We start from the raw sequence: 17,194 nt of genomic DNA, 5'->3' as shown, positions 1-17,194 counted from the left end.
TAACGGAATTTTAAATTATGTCTTTATTTTCGAGAAAATTTAGTCCAAACATAAGGACTATTTTGTTGATGTTTGACCATCAAAATCTTAAAAATAAAGAAATTGTGCTACAATACGGATATAGTATAATCCTTTATCTTTAATTTCCTTCTTCATTTGTGTAAAAATACCTATCCAGTTTTGCATAAAACGTTAAATGCCGAACGCTTATTTTGCTACTTTTTCGGACTAGTGAAATAGACTCTTAAAGGAATAAAATGATCACTGGGATTCATTTCACTAATTATTTAAAAGTAGAAAAAATGTCCATAGTGTCTTAAAAGCTTACTTTACCTTATATATCGAAGAAATACGATGAATCCTGGATTAACCATTCTTTTATCGAACTGAGATAGCAGTCCATAGGCCACTAACAATCCACTCAACAGAAAAAATGAATCCACGAACAGGTCTCCATGGAAGAGGACACAAGCAAACGGTGCTCTATATTGCTGAAAAAATCCAATTTTATATTATAAAAAAGTTTGGTTAATCTACTTTAAAACAAAAATACAAAAATCTTCCTACTAGACTAAAGGCCCCCACAGACGCTTAGTCTTATCACTATGCGGTCTTGTGCATACCTGGTTTGTGCAGGTATTATACCGTATGATCGAAAAAAACGGCGTCCAGTTGGCCGGGAAATGACAATCGATGACATTTCCCATATAAATTTACATATATAAAATGACAGCAATCTTCATTTCATAGCCATCGCTGACGCCGTTTTTTCTCGATCATACGGTATAAGTATGTGGAAAGTTCGGGCCATCTGTACAGGGTGTCCCATTTTGGTTGAAATTATACGGTATCTCCGTTATTAGGAAAGGTAGGAGGATGCGGTTTGCACAAACCTGCCCCACTTTTTGTCAAACGGAAGATGCTGTAAACAAAATTTTCATAGCGTTTCTGAGCTACAGGGTCTTATCGAAAATTTTGCAATTTGGGACAGCTCCCGTATCTCCGTTATTATGGACAGGGCCGGCGGTAGGGAAATATTGAGACCGGGCGAGTACCCACCTGGCGCCCCCCCCCCCCTAATACACTACTCAAAACAATTAATGCATATTTGGGTAAAAGTGATTATTACATATTTCTAAATAAAACATGCATTTTTCTGCCTTTCACTTGTGAGTTTTTTTAGGATAATTAGGGTACGCACTGATATGTAATTTTTAGTCGGCCGACTGGGGTGCGTATCGAAAGTGACTCACCCCTATAATTTTTTTTATTTCTTTAGATAAAAAACGAGATTTGGTATGTTAATATATGACATAAATTAGAATTGATTGGGACACTTTCTGTTTCACCGGAAATGACTAAAATTTTTGATTTTTAAATCTCGGTATATTTCTACTTTATTCGATAGAAAATGACACTGAGTAGAATGAAATATGTAAACTTTGGGCATTTTCTTTCAAAAAATATTATATTTTAAATTTCTATCTACAGTGCCATGGTTCCGTTAAAAATATCTACTAATTTTTAAACAAGGAGCCTTGGAAAAATAGATTTGATCGTCTATTGTTTTTCGTGTTTTGTCCTGGCCGGTTAAAAGATGCCAAAATCGTATTTTTAATCGAAAATATCAAAAGTTGGCATATGTCATAAAGTAGAGGGTGCTATTTAAATACCGAGGGTGCCATTTAAAAATCAAAAGTTGTAGTAATTTCCGGTGAAACAGGAAGTGATCAAAAACAATTGAATAGGTCAATTAATCCTAACTTCTGTCGTATTTAACGTAATAAATAAACAAGTTATAGGAATGAGCCACTTTTGAGACGCATCCCGTATAATATAGAGTTATAAGAAATAGAATTCCAACTTTGGCAGTCTCGTCTGGTATAAGTGATCTTTGAAAATATTAGTATTTAGTTTCAAGCAGTTGCATTATTTTTCTATAAGAATTTAAGAAAATTTTCTTTTCTTTAAAAAAAATTTCACAATCAATTATTTCGTGCAGAATCAGTTTATGATCAGATATAGTTTTGTCGGCTTCAAAATGAAGTTACTCATTTTGAAGTGTGAGAGATGCATTCTTATGTCGTGCCCTAATCAGAAAATTCTCTACGATTCTGCTACCATTTTCCGTGTATTACTACACATTCAATTCGGAACAACCAAAACTACCAAAAGATTGATATCTTTGCCCACTACTGTTAATAAATTAATTTAATTAATGAGGCAAACTTATAAGCTTCTTTTTGATAATAAGGATATCGGGATCCTCTTTAGCTTCTTGTGAATAAATATTTACCTCATATAATTTTAGGGTATATCAGCCATTAATAACAAATAAAAGGTGAGGGTAGTAGAAAAAGTGCGATTTTGAGCAGTCAGTCTAAAACTATCAATTTTGCTGGCTCTTGACCCAAAACAGTTCGTTTAGAGAAAATGTATAAAAACAAGAATTATAGAAAGAAAGGTTATTTATAAAAAGTTGATAGCTTTTGAGTTATAGGTAAGTAAAATAACACGAACAAATCAGATTTATATTTTTTTATTTTATTTTAAGATTTTTCCACGAAAATGGATTCGCAAATCGAAAAAAACATATAGAATAGAAGAAATCAAAACTATCCGGAAGCCTTTGTGCTAAGGATTTTTTGAGCATAATTTCAGTAAATTATAATAGGATACGTCTAGGATATAGTAGTGTTTATAATGTTTAATCAGATATTCTTCCCTATGTGGTGTGGTAATTGCTAATATTTTAATGTGGAAATTAATAGTACCGATTAATTATTGATCTGGTTATCCGTTACTATTTGTTTAGATTACTTTTTTAAAATATTTTAGTTGCTGTCGTGGCGCCCCTCACATCCGGCGCCCTGGGCGGCCGCCCGGGTTATGGATGATATTGAACAGATGAAACCTGATTCTTGTAAAACTTTTTACGTAAAATACTGTGGCGTAGTCTGTTTTTCTACAAAAAAAAATATTTCTGCAAATATGAACTAATAATAATAATAGCTCCCGTATATAGCGTTTAACGCCTTGAGAGTAGCAAGTTACAGCTTGCTATACTAGAGCCGTTCGGTATACAAGGAAGGTAATGTGGCTAGCACTACGCTTCAACCGCCTATTATTCAACCTCAGGATTGTGAATCCCAAGTACTCATTTAAGGCTGAGTCGACCTAGATACCCAAACTATTTTTATTTTAATAAAAATAGTCGGCTGATGAAATGCCGGGTGTGGGAACCGAACCCACACCTTGAGATTGGTAGACGAGAGCCTGTACCTCTACGCCACCGGGCACCTTAATATGAACTAAAATTATGTTTTTTCTAATGCAAAACCCTGTATATTTATAAATCATATGATCCGTCTGAGCTGCTATGAGCTTATCAAAAATATATATCACTCCATATTTATTTTCACTATTTACCGCAATATTTAAAATATATCATTTTTTTATTATTAGGCCGTAATATATTACGGCTATAATTTATAAATAATTACCTATTATTTTTTTGGGGATTGATATATTTTACTTTTGAACAGTTACCACTGAATCTCTGAATATATTTTTATTTATTTTTATAACGGAATTTATTATTACAGTTGGGGGTTGGAACTTTTGGTGTTACACAGCAAAATAAAACACTAAATCACCACAATACACCAAAACACTTTTACTTTTACACTGGACGCGCCTTTCGCTAACCATGTTAGCATCATCAACAGATGATTAAAACTTATCATCTGCTGATGATGCTAACATGGTTAGCGAAACGCGCGTCCCGATCCGATGTGGTGATTTAGTGTTTTATTTTGGAATTTATTATAACGGGATGGGTTTGCAAATATCTAAAAACTTGCATTATTAAAGCATTTTCCAGGTGTTCGACATTGTTGTAGTTGCCACGATATATTTCATATTTCAATAATCCCCAATATCAAAAATCAAGAACGGACAAATCCGGGAATTAGGGAGCCCATTATATGGGTCCAATCAATGGTGCCAATTCATTGATTTGAAAAATAATAATTTAACAAAATTCTAATATTTTCAAAGTTATGAAGGGGAATCCCGTCTTACTGGTATAAAAGTATATTTCACATAAATTAGCTAAAGAAATATGTAATAAGTTCCGGTAAGATAGCTTCCGAGATTTACAAATAGCGGTAGAGAGTTAAGTTTCTCTAATATATAAAGAATTTATTGGTGGCTCCCAAAATATAACAAGAGACAGACAGCAGTATATTAATAATTCTTTAGTTTCTTTTATTAACAATCATGGCCTACTAATAAATATGATATACATATAAATATCTTTTAATATTTTTTTCTTAATATTGCAGTAAATAGTGAAAATAAATACAGCCTAATATATATTTTTGAGAAGCTTATGGCGAGTTAGATCATATAATTTAAATTTATAAATATACGGGGTGTTCCATTTAAAAAAACATAACTTTAGTTCATATCTTTAAAATATTCTTATTGTAGAATAACAGACTACGCCACTGAATTCTACCCGCAAAAAGTTCTACAATAAACAGTTCTTCTTGATACCTTTAACAATAACAGAGATACAGAGAGTGTCCCAAATTGCAAAATTTTCAAAAAGACCTTGTAGCTCAGAAACGAAGAGGTCTATGAAAATTTTGTTTACGGAATCTTCCGTTTGACAATAAAGTGGGATAGGTTTGTGCAAACCGCATCCTTCTATCTGCACGAATATCGGAGATACCATATAATTTCAATTAAAATGGGATACCCTGTACAGAACGCTGGCCTAAGCGTGACCTGAGCGAAATAAAATCCCAAATTAGCACCCAAAGCCAGGTCTTGCCGACCGTGTATACTTCCACAGGTCTAATTTTTATCCAAAAGGACTTTTTTATCACTATGTTTTTTTGTAAATCAAATTAGACGCAGACATTTTTGTGTGACCTATTGAAATACTTTGAAAGACAAAGAAAAAACTAAGTAACTAAGAATTAACTAACTACACTAACTAAGAATTGTTTTTTCTTTTCTACTCACTATTTCCACATAATTGAAATTAATCAGTGCCGATGACGTAAAGGTTCCAAATCTGTGATCCATGATAATAACCATGATGGCGATGGTTCTAAGACCGTAGAGAATATTCAAATCATCGTTAGTAGTTTCCTTGTGGGTCATTTCCACAAAATTCAACCTTGCAGAAAAAGCCAGTATCATTTTTTGGCCTAAAGTCTCTAAAATAAATCAATGAATTTCGTTTTAGTAACTGCAGGTAGTAATGTCGTGTTATACAGCAATGTGTTTCTCTCTTCCAATGTAGTTGGAATTAATTTAAAGAAATGTAAGGTATGAGCACAAAATTTATACAATTTAGATGAATGAGTGACTAATGTAGCAAATTCGATAACTTTCTTCAAAACAATTTTTATTATTGACAACAAAATTAATAAAATCTGGTTTCTAAATATATTTTGGTTAATTTATTATTGTCAGAATATGAAATATTTTATACGCATCTTAAAGGTTCGTATGTCAAAAAGAAGAATGGCAAATCATCGCATTTTTTCTAGTACGAGACTAGCAAAAATGCCGTGAGTTGACATTTTTGCTTCCATTTTCAAATTAAAATAATATACCAGCCTCAAAGAAAAGATTTTTTTACTGTCTCGAGATTTTTGTTAATACCTCGATAGTAATGAAATACCCACTTCTGTATAGTTTTTCTGAAGTCAGTTGGAACAGATTGAGACTCTTAATTGCGGCACTGTCTTTGTCGGTGCCATTATTTGTCAGCGTCGGTCGTCTGCACTACAGAATTAAAAGTCTCAGTACATCCCATTGACTTTGGAAATACTATTCCACAGCTTACTATACTCCGAATGTAATATAACTATTACTCACTTTTGACTGGTTTCTCGTCAGATTTCGGTTTTTTTGTTTGATAATCGTACGTAGTAGATATAAGGACCAGTACTGCCAAAATTAGTGTGATTAAGCTGAAAAATAGTAATGACAATAACACCAATACTTTTCAATCGTTATACAGGATCATATCATTGTTACCATCCTTACCCAAAAGAATAATCAGCATTATTATAATGCTGTTTCTCATAAGCCCTCGTACAAAATTCTGGCTTAATAAAGGCAGTGTAACTGATGTTCTTCTTCTCCAAAGGTACATCTATGGTGTTTAAATATCTGTTCAAAGATAACTCTAAATCGTGTAAGCTACATGATGCTGGAATACACCATCCGAAGTTCACAGTGTCTCTAGCTTGCTGAGTAACATCTTTGTATCTCTAGAATTTAAATCAGACGAAAGAAACTAAGACTAAATGTATTACTAGATTAATATACACGGAAAAAATAAATAAATTCAAAGAGTGCTGGTTAAAAAATAAACTTAGAAACTAAAAGAGTCATAAATATTAATTGATATAGAACCGTCATTTTTTTATTTAAATCTTGCAATGCCGAACATTTTACATATACAAAATTATACTTCAGTTGGACACGTCCTCCTAGATCACCATGTAGTAATACTTCTGTCACTGTTTTGAGCGCATGTTTAAAGAAAATGATTCACCGCCTCTTATATCACACCACTTTTGTATCTCATTATACTTCTTGCGCTGGCACGAGCAGCAGTGTAAATTTAGCAGACAATATTTTATACAAAACTCGCGGAAATGGGTAAAGAAAAGAGAAATATGTGGTGAGGAAAGGGCCAAGAAAAGGCGGAAAATGAAAAAACTTGAAAAGAAACTCTATACATATGAATCAAGTAAGTAAATAACCTTTAATTCCCTAATTAGTTTTTTTTAGTTCATACAAGTAAACAAGGGTAGTAGAAATAGCTATGAGTTGGTCTAGGGGGTGTAGGCTATTAGTCTACACCCCGCATTACCTAAAATTATATTATTTTCTTCGGCGACGCAGCCGTAAATTGCCTGCCTTAAAACATACCATTCATGAGTCATAGCACTATCGAATCCGGTAAATAAACAACTTTTTATCGACTCGAATATAAGCAATTTTTCTTATCGGCTCGATAAAGTAAACCTATATTAAAATTTAACGGTACCTAAAAGTTATTTTCGGCATAGAAAATGTGGGCTCTTGCTAAATAATCAAGTGCCAGTAATACCTACAGGGTGCTAATAAAGTACTTGCTAAATATCCAAGTACCGGCAACACCCATTGGGCGTCAATGTCCTACAAGATTACTTGCTAAATATTGAAGTTCAAGTCTTAGTTGCACTTGCTAAATATTCAAGTGCCAGTAACACCTACAGGGTGCTAATAAAGTACTTGCTAAATATCCAAGTACCGACAACACCCATTGGGTGTCAATGTCCTACAAGATTACTTGCTAAATATTCAAGTTCAAAATCTTAGTTGCACTTGCTAAATATTCAAGTGTCTAGAAAATTAGCGTAAAAGGCCAAAGCCCAAAGTCACTTTGGCAACCCAAAAGAAAACAAATATGTGTTCGGAAATATGAATTAAGTCTTATCCTTAACGCAATATTTTTGTTTATTTTTAGACATGTCGCTACCTGTAATGGTTATCAATAATAGTGAGACAAATATTATGATTCTGTCTAATATTTACTAGCTTGGATACTAGTTAGTATTACTAGCTAGCCAGCATAGTCTTTGACTGTCCACATAATTATATACACGTATAAATATAAATAGGCAAAGAAAAACTCATTTGTAACCCAGCATAGTCCTTGACTTATGCACGCTAGTATGTCTCCGAAAACTATTAACATGATCTGTATTTTCCGGCTGGATCTGGAAAATGGTGAGACAAATATTAGAATTTTACTTAATATTTACTAGCTTGGGTAATCCACCTTGTGGATATAAACATATGCTCATATAAACATTGTAACCCAGCATAGTTCTTGACTTATGCACGCTAGTATGTCTCTGAGAACTATTAAAATGATCTGAATCTTGGATCCGTTATTTTGTGGCTGTTTTTGAAAAATATGCTTTGCAGTTTTTATTAAATAAAAGCTTGTGCGAAAACAGGTAACTTATATATGTTATACCCGGCCACAGAACGCCGAACGGAGTGTTTCTCTTTTAATTTTTAACTCTATGGTTTTTCTACAGCACCAGGGTGACGCAACATTGTTATTTGTTTACCTTTTTCTAGTATGCTTTTTGCTCATTTTTGATAAATATTTTATTGTTCGTTTTGAATTGGAAATAATGAACTATATATTTTTTAGACAGGTCAAAACGAATCTGAATCTGTTTAAAAATAAAAGCTAAAAAAACTATTGTGTTGACTAAGTGCAAAGTAAATATCGCTATTGGTTCTTAAACTAGAATATTGCTATGGGGACGGGGAACTGCAGAAGTTGCACAAATGTACCTTAGGCCCTTGTTTATATATTCTTATATACAAGGCTTAGGCTGAGTTATAAAATATTTTATTAAAAAATATTTTAAACGCTCTCCAAAAATGTTTTTTGTCTTTGATTAAAGGTACAGATGCAGATAGTGTTATATTAGGATTTGTCTTACACATGTTTGCAATTTAAGAGGCCTTTTGGTTGCCATATAGCAAACAAAAGGCAGTCTAAAATAATTTTTCCCATCCCCAGCAATTGCAGTATATTATAAGGACCGAGGTTAAATCCGGGGGTCCAAATCATGTTTTCTTCGACAGAAAGTAAGAAATATATTTTTTGATAGACCTACAGCACGGTTTTAGGAAAAACAATGTCACCACTAGACCAAACAATTACAAGTTTAGTGGAACTTTCCAAAGAAAATAACCAAGGTAGTTACTCTTAAAATCTGATAAATTTAGGGAAACCGTTATGTAGGGAGCATCCTACCGTACGAACCATCGCATCGTAAGATTTTTTTATTAAATTCACACTTTAATAGTAAAATTAAAAGCGTGACTATGCGATAGGTCAAATAAGCCATAATATGCCTTTTAGTAAAGTTTTAGTGAAAAATGCAAAGCCAAGAATATTGACAATACCAAAAAAAAAAAAAATACTAGCAGGGTCATTTCAGAAGCCAAAACACTTAAAAATAAGTACTTTGAGATCCAGGTGAAGGTCCACAGACAGAATAATGAAAAGATAAGAGGAGGCAAATTCCTAGAAGAGCCATTTTAAAAAGAACGAGGGGTGACCAAAAATTCGAAAGATGGCAGGATGGATTGGAGGAGACAATAATTCAGGTTAGAACTCAAAACAAATATGCTGGTATAATTAATTATTTACAGCCAATGGTTGGAAATACCACATAACAAACTTGTTTTATGTTATGTAAAAGGTTATAATAAATAAGGTTGCGATTAAAATATATTTTAGGGCCTAAACTAGTAGACCTAAACCTAAAATTTTAGACTAACCTAAACAATATAGTTATCGAGAAACTCTTATTGCAGCAAACTGGAATTTAAATTAAACCTTTAAAATATAATATATGTAACGTTCATATTCACGGGACAATATGAATTTTAAGCTATTTTTCTTGGAATTTGCAACATATGTTTTTCAACCCCCTGAACACCTGGAATTAACTGTTTAAGGGAAAATATTCTTTGTGAATGACTACGAATCTTGATGATGTTCTTTTATCAGACAAAAATTTAGTGTGTACTGGAAATGTACTGGAAATATAAATAAAAAAAAAGGTCTTTTCATACCTAGTCAAGAAATTTCAACAGCTGGCTTTATACATATTAAGAGATTTGAATGAGCTCAATACAAAGCCCTTAAGGAAAATAATGAAAATTATAACGCGTTCTTTGTTCCAACAAGTTTTTTTTTTCTGAAGTTTATGACTGGTGGCTCAGAAACATAAAATGTGCAGATCAAAACTTTATGCTTCCTAAATTCAATTCAATTCAAAATGTCTTTATTAGGTATATAAACAATTGTATACAAATTAAAATAATAACGATGGCGACGTTTACATTTGTGGTCTTCCACGCAACCATCAAGGTATGTACTACTAGATCATAAAGGTACTTCAATAACCTAGTATTGATGCATCAAAATCGGGCTAGGGTACCTATTGTAATTATTTAAACGCTAGAGGTTTTTGAGACCAAGAATATCATATACTGATAGAATGGGAGGTGTAAAACCTAAATTTTTTTTGCACCTTAATTTTAACACTACTAAAATTTGGAAATGGTTTTCCAGCAAGAAACCTAGGTTCAACTGCAACCTAAACAAACCATTGATTGCCAGGTTTCTCTGGGCACAATCAAACAGTATAATATAACATATAAAAAATGGTGGGCCTTTTGTCAGTTAAACATGATTTTCCAATACAGTATACTCAGTATATTTTAAAAATTTTAAGTCAAGAATATCAAAATAATTCAAAATATAACACCCTCAACGCTCACCGATCAGCCCTTTACATCTTAACGGATGCGGGGAAAACTGAATCAGTGGAAAGGCTTATGAAAGGTATATTTAAATGTAGATCATCATTCCCAAAATATGAAAAAATTTGGGATCCGCATCCGGTGTTAGTAATGCTTGGAAAACTGTATCCATTACATGACCTTGACTTGAAAATTTTATCAATAAAATTAATCTTATTACTGGCCTTATGTACAGCACAAAGGGTTCAAACTCTATCAAGTATACGGTTGGAAAATACACATCATAGAGAAGAAGGACTGCACATTAAAATTAACGATATTTTAGAAACATCTACCCCAAAATCTGCACAGCCGAAGCTTTAACTTTTCTTTTTTGCTGAAAACCCCATCTTTGTGCTGCCACCACGATTTTGCATTACATAGAACGTACTAAAAACCTTAGGGGTAACGAACAACACTTATTTATAACAACAAAAAATCCATACAGACGGGTCTCCACCCAAACCTTAAGTAAGTGAATAAAAGAAGGTTTAAAAAGAGGGTTTAAAAAGAGAAAAATGTAGATAAATTTAAAGGTCACAGTACACGACATGCCGCGACTTCTGCGGCGGTGCGAATGGGGGTAACCATTGAAACCATTCGCAATGCAGCAGGCTGGTCCGAAAAATCACTAACGTTTTGTAAATTTTATAACAAACCAATAATAAGTGGTGCCAAAGAGCAGTCGTTTACTAATTTTACATAAACGACATTATTAATAGCAAAAAATAAGAAGTAGATTGTTAAGTCGTGGATACTTTAATGTTAATTGTTCGTCGTTATAGCAAATTAAAATATATAAACTTTATAAGTTTTGGTATAGTAGTTTATTAGAGTGTGATTTATTAAACAATAAGCTACTATACGTATTATGTTCATATAATTATTATAATTTAATAAGAAAAATAGCATAACGGGAAATGTTATAAATGTTACATACTATCAAGTTCTTATTATAATTAACATATATATATTTGTTTTGCATTTTCTTAAAATGCAGCAAAATTTACATGCAGATCGCCTTAAATTTCTTTAAACATCTACATGGTGATCTAGGAGGACGTGTCCAACTGAAGTATAATTAAGGATTAAACGACTTACCTGTAAGGAAGTTCAATCCAAATTATACGAAGTTGGACACGTCCTCCTAGATCACCATGTAGTAATACTTCTGTCACTGTTTTGAGCGCATGTTTAAAGAAAATGATTCACCGCCTCTTATATCACACCACTTTTGTATCTCATTATACTTCTGAAGCATTCTGATCGCCGTTGGGTCGGGTATGTATCTATCATATAGGTAGTTTACCTTTGATAGTGTGATTCACTTTGTGAGACACATAAGGGTGGGTTGATCTAGGAGGACGTGTCCAACTTCGTATAATTTGGATTGAACTTCCTTACAGGTAAGTCGTTTAATCCTTAATTATATGTATACAATTTAATTAATCAATATCGTTCAAATTCTCTTTAACACTCAGTTCGTGTTTTTTTATTGCATTTTAACATAGCAGTGTTGAAATTTACTACAATTCAATGGATATTTATATGTAGAGCACCTCTATATATGCATATTTCTCGGAGACTTTTCTATGTTCACAAGCAACTGAATTCTTCAATATTAAGACTCCTTAATAAATATATTTTATATTAACCTAATATATATTTTCTTAATTTATATATCTATATAATTCTTCTTTAATATATTTTTCACAGAACCGTCATAATTAAAAATTCTAAACATTCTTAGTGTCAGCAAAAATAAACGATAGATGGTAGATGGGGAAATGGCTGGAGAATGACAATCGATGACAATTTTGGCAAGGTCAAGCCATAGATATGTCGTTTTATATTGAGTAAAAATTATTTTTAAATGGCGTAATTTAAAACTCGACAGAAAATATTTATTTGGATAAAGATTCGTGTGTATGGAAACATTCTATCCTTTTTTAATCTTTCTCTAATTAGTGTTAATTTTTGACAAGTTATATGTGAATTTTTTACAAAATAAAATTTATAATAAAAGGGTACAATTGGACAAAATTGATAAAATTGATGATATTTCAAAAAGAGGTCAAAAAAATAAAAGGCACCATGCTGTACAATGTACGGTGTAAAAGGGCTGTTTATGTTATGTTTATGGGCTATACAGGGCCTTAAATAGGTGCATATAAATATTTTTAGGGGTGCTATATTTTGACCCCAGAAACACGATTATGAGATTCTCAAAAGGAGTGGTTCTCAAAATTTAAAAAAAAATGTTTTTTTTTTCAAATTTTCAAAGTAAAATAACTCGGTTATTTTGGACTTATTAAAAAAACTGTAAAGAGAAAATATGTTATCTCTTTACTCTTTTATCGAGATCCAGCCGTGAAAACATTTGCACTTACATATTTAAGGATCACCCTGTATAACTATCAATATCCCAAATATTGTACACGAGTATCTGTTGTGAGTAAATAACAGAATTTTATCTTAAAAGGAAATACCAAAGATAATTCTACTATTGTGTTAACTATAATATTCTTTGGAAATACCTTGAATGCCTCTGCAAAAAAGCCTCCTAGGTTCAACTCCTAGGTTTCTGAGGAATAAACAATGTATTGGAAGTGGTTAACAAAAACGGAAGTTGTTTTTATTGGCGGGAAAGAAAAGTTATATAAGAAAATTACAAAAACTAAAGTAAAATATACTAAGAAGACTGAAGCATCAAATTCCATATTTCCTTCTCTTATGCAATACATGAATGCAACACAACAATGAAAAACAACAGGACGAATTCATTAGGACTTTAAAAGACAACTTAAATCTAAATTAATTATTGTACTGCATATTCATTTCTTTGAGCACTATGAAACTATGATTAAAAATGAGTTTTAATCTATGAATTTTCCAAGGAACAAGCAGTATTACTAAGCAGTAGCTATTCACTTCCATTTCAAGTCTGTTATGGAATCTATAATTGTTGTAATTCCAAATATAACTAAAGCAAGTCAACTCCGACGCCGACCTCGGTGTTGACTATCATTTTATTGTTTGTTTATTTTATTACACTTTAGAAATTCTATAATTCTATGTACTATATCATGATAATGATAAAAATATATTTAACTAAAATTTAAAAAAAATCAAAATAATATACACAGGTGCAGGCTTCTACAATCGTATTCAACTCATTGTAGAAGCAATTATCAACTCTATAGATAAGTAGGCAACATTGAAACAGACCTATTTTTTATGTGAGAATTCTTCAAAAATATTATTCATTGATCGCTGTTGCCAACTATGTCATTGAGGTAGGCCTGTTCCAAACACCGGAACACCGTTTTAATACCGGTGTTGGGCTGACACCGGTGGCCAAATATAGACTATCCGGTGTTCCGATATCGATACCGACACCGGTGTTAGCACCGACACCGGTGTTCATTTCGATACCGGTGTTCATCTACAACACCGGTGTTCATCTCGACACCGGGTGTTGGTCTGGACACCGGTGTTCATCTCGATACCGGTTTTGACTACGACACCGGTTTTGATATTGACACCGGTGTTTTGTAAAAGGGTTAAAGAAGAAATAATGATAATTAATAACTTCAAAATAAACCTGATAATAATAATGTCGTATCGGTGCTTATTTTTATAGTTTATTAAAGCGCGCCGACTTTAAATTAAAGCTTTCAAGCTTAAATATAATGTTTCTATCAGACTAATCACTAAAATAAAGTAGAAGCGTCAGATAAACAACTATTAAGTAAAAAATTGTTTAATCAAAAACAAATAGAAAACAAAACAAAACATAAACAAATATTCGTAGCTGTAAAATAAACTAAAAAATATTACATTAAAAAGCTAAAAAAACAAACCAACAGCACCATCGACATCGACGATCGACACCGGTGTTCATTGCGATACCGGTGTTGAGATAACACCGGTGTCAAGATAAACACCGGTGTTGTAGATGAAAACCGGTGTCGAGATAAACACCGGTGTTGAAATGAACACCGGTGTTGAGATAAACACCGGTGTCGGTGTTGACACCGGTACACCGACTGAAACACCGGTGGTCATCAACACCTAACACCGGTGTTCAAATCTCAACACCGAACAGGTCTACATTGAGGGTCGGATCTATCATACAAGTGAATTTAAGAATTATTAATTGATGTGTTTTTTAAATTTTATTTTGACTTGAAATTGCCCTGTGTCTATGGATTGTCCCATGTAAGCTCAGTAGATTTAGTATTAAGTTTAGTTTATAGTTGAAACGTTGTGGAAAATTTTCTAAATTAAAGACAGTCATTTCAAATAGATATTTCATTTCATAATTCATCTACTACTTTCAAACAAATGTTCTAGACACCTTGTCTAGCTACGTTACATCTTCAAAAATGGTAATACTTACTTACATAAAGCCTATCCAGTACTGAGTCTGCACCATCGAAATCGATACTCAGTACGTCCCTATCGGGTTTTTCTAATCTTGGAACGTGCATGGTGACTGTTGCCATACAATACTTGGTTTCAAAGGGCGCCTTTGCTGAGAGACATTGTTCAAAATGGCCCATTTGAAAGGTGTTGCCTCTGAGGATACCAGTAGAAGATTTGGCAGTAGCATCCCACACTGTAACAAACCATTTATGTGCATACATCCAACAGTATTGACTAATCCTGTATATACAAGACATATTATAGTTTATTTAGTTGCAATTAGTTCTATAGTTCTTAAGAGGAAATTTAATTTTTCATCAATAATTTTGAAAAATCGGTTAATTAATTTTAAAATGAATTTATACATTAAACACTATAAAATTAGAATGGGAATACAATATAGTTAATAAACAAAGCAAAAAATGTAAACAATTCCATTTACGAAAATATAATTAAAAATACAAGGCTAAAATTAAATTTTAAATCACCATATTAATTATCAAAAGTATTTTCAGTGGGTCTCACTATACTTTAAGACAACTGCATAGAATAATTCAAATCAAAATACGACTTTAAATCCTGCTTATACAGGGTGTCCCAGGAATAAGTGCAAGTATTTTAACTGGTAGTATAGTTCAACCCCAGAAACACGCCTATGAGGTTTTTTTCGTGAAAAAAAAATTTAAAATTCGAAATTTTTTGAAATTTTTTTTGGATTTTTTTTAGTTTTTAGTTAAAAAACATAATATCTTGATAATATGGCAACATAGGTATTAGATTAAATTTACAAGAAAGAAAATGCAGAAAAGATCTAGTGGTTCTGAAAATTTTAGCAAAAAATCATTTTTTTAAAATTTTCAAAGTAAAATAACTCCGTTATTTTGGACTTATTTGAAAAACGATAAGGACAAAATATGTTTCTTTTATTGAGATCTACCACCCCTTAAAATACTTGCACTTATTTCTGGGACACCCTGTATATGTGATTGTTTATAATAGTATTTCTGCGTGATAGGTATATCCTATAAAAAAATGCATATCAATTGAATTCATTGTGCATTTGTATTTTAAATAGTTCTTAAAGCATTTTTTAATGTTATTCTTGGAAATATGAACTGAGCTGGTGTATTTAAGAGTATATTTATCTTTAAGGATGTAGATTGATTAATCATTGATTTACAACATGGTCATTTTGATTTTTATTGTAATTCTATATATTTATGCACGAATGAGTTTATTGAATGTATTGAATTGAATTCATTAAATAAATTAGGATAATATATCTATTAAAAATGCTGGATATTTGGTTTTAAAATATTTCAAACAATATTCTTCGTAGAACTTGAAAGAGAGATACTTGTTAGGTACCATAATCTGACCTAACACTTATTAACAATTTAAAACTTAATCTTAATATTAGAAAGAAGAAAGAAGTCATAATCAGCAGTGGTGTGCCGTATAGGGGGCACGGGGAGGAGGGGCGATTGCCCCCTCCGCCCTTAGGGCTCAAACTCACTGACGACCAGGTCGCAACGACCTGGCCGTCGGCTGGCCGGATGCATTGCGTTTTTAGCAGCGGCCAGATGAACGACCAGTGTCAACAGAGTTGTCAGATCTAACGATTTTTTACGTTTTACCAATTATAAAATATTGTTTCCGAAATGTTAAAATATCCGAGTTAACTAAAAAGCGAAGTTGCTATTCACAACAAACAAAAAGTATTGTGTACGCGCGACCGACAAAAAGGGAGATATTCTGTTTCTTTTTTCTACTGATATGGCGCCCTTATCGACTTTAGAAGTAAACATATTAGGGCCATCGTAAAAAAAGATCGTCAGACACTGGCTCTAAAGGCGACGTTACACGGTGCCAGTAACTTGTTCAAGTCACTAAAATCCAAAACTAAAAGCAAGTGTCTTTGATGACTTGAGCATTTACATGGTTCCAGTACTTGTTCATTTTAGCCGAGTAAACATATTACGTTTTAGACTAGGTAAAAAGTTTTCGTTTTATTTTTTTTATTAATGAATTCGAGGCAGAAATGATGAAGAAATCTATGATATCGTGTGTGAAAGTAGTGATAGAGGAGTTAATTGATAGTTTACAAGATACGTTAAAACCAAGAAATAGGATATGGGTTAGGAAATGGTTGGCAAGGAGAAACACCCATGGCGCCTCTAACATGCTCTTAAGGGAACTCGCCCTTGAAGATATTCAATAATACAGAAATTGCATGAGAATGTCTCCTTCTTTGTTCGACATACTTATAAAAAGTATATAGAAAAAATAACGCCAGCTATTATACAGCGATCTGACATGATTATGAGAATGGCCATACCTGCCAGAATAA

General features: G+C 32.5%; 1 protein-coding gene across 1 annotated transcript in view; it reads right to left on the bottom strand.

The window, feature by feature from the left end:
- The window catches only part of LOC115874785 (nose resistant to fluoxetine protein 6-like), an 89,021-nt gene that overhangs the window by 55,428 nt on the left and 16,399 nt on the right, over positions 1-17,194 (bottom strand). Inside the window, exons 2-6 of the mRNA XM_030890063.1 lie at positions 14,823-15,037; positions 6,070-6,296; positions 5,899-5,993; positions 5,035-5,231; positions 334-491 (exon numbers count right to left, since the gene is read on the bottom strand). Coding sequence (XP_030745923.1) covers positions 334-491; positions 5,035-5,231; positions 5,899-5,993; positions 6,070-6,296; positions 14,823-15,037 — 892 coding nt within the window. The remainder of the gene's footprint in view (positions 1-333; positions 492-5,034; positions 5,232-5,898; positions 5,994-6,069; positions 6,297-14,822; positions 15,038-17,194) is intronic.

This window comes from Sitophilus oryzae, unplaced genomic scaffold (assembly GCF_002938485.1).
Source record: "Sitophilus oryzae breed Bouriz unplaced genomic scaffold, Soryzae_2.0 scaffold_1297_pilon_pilon, whole genome shotgun sequence".
NCBI classification, from domain to species: Eukaryota; Metazoa; Arthropoda; class Insecta; order Coleoptera; family Curculionidae; genus Sitophilus; species Sitophilus oryzae.
This window is presented reverse-complemented; position numbering and strand designations above follow the sequence as displayed.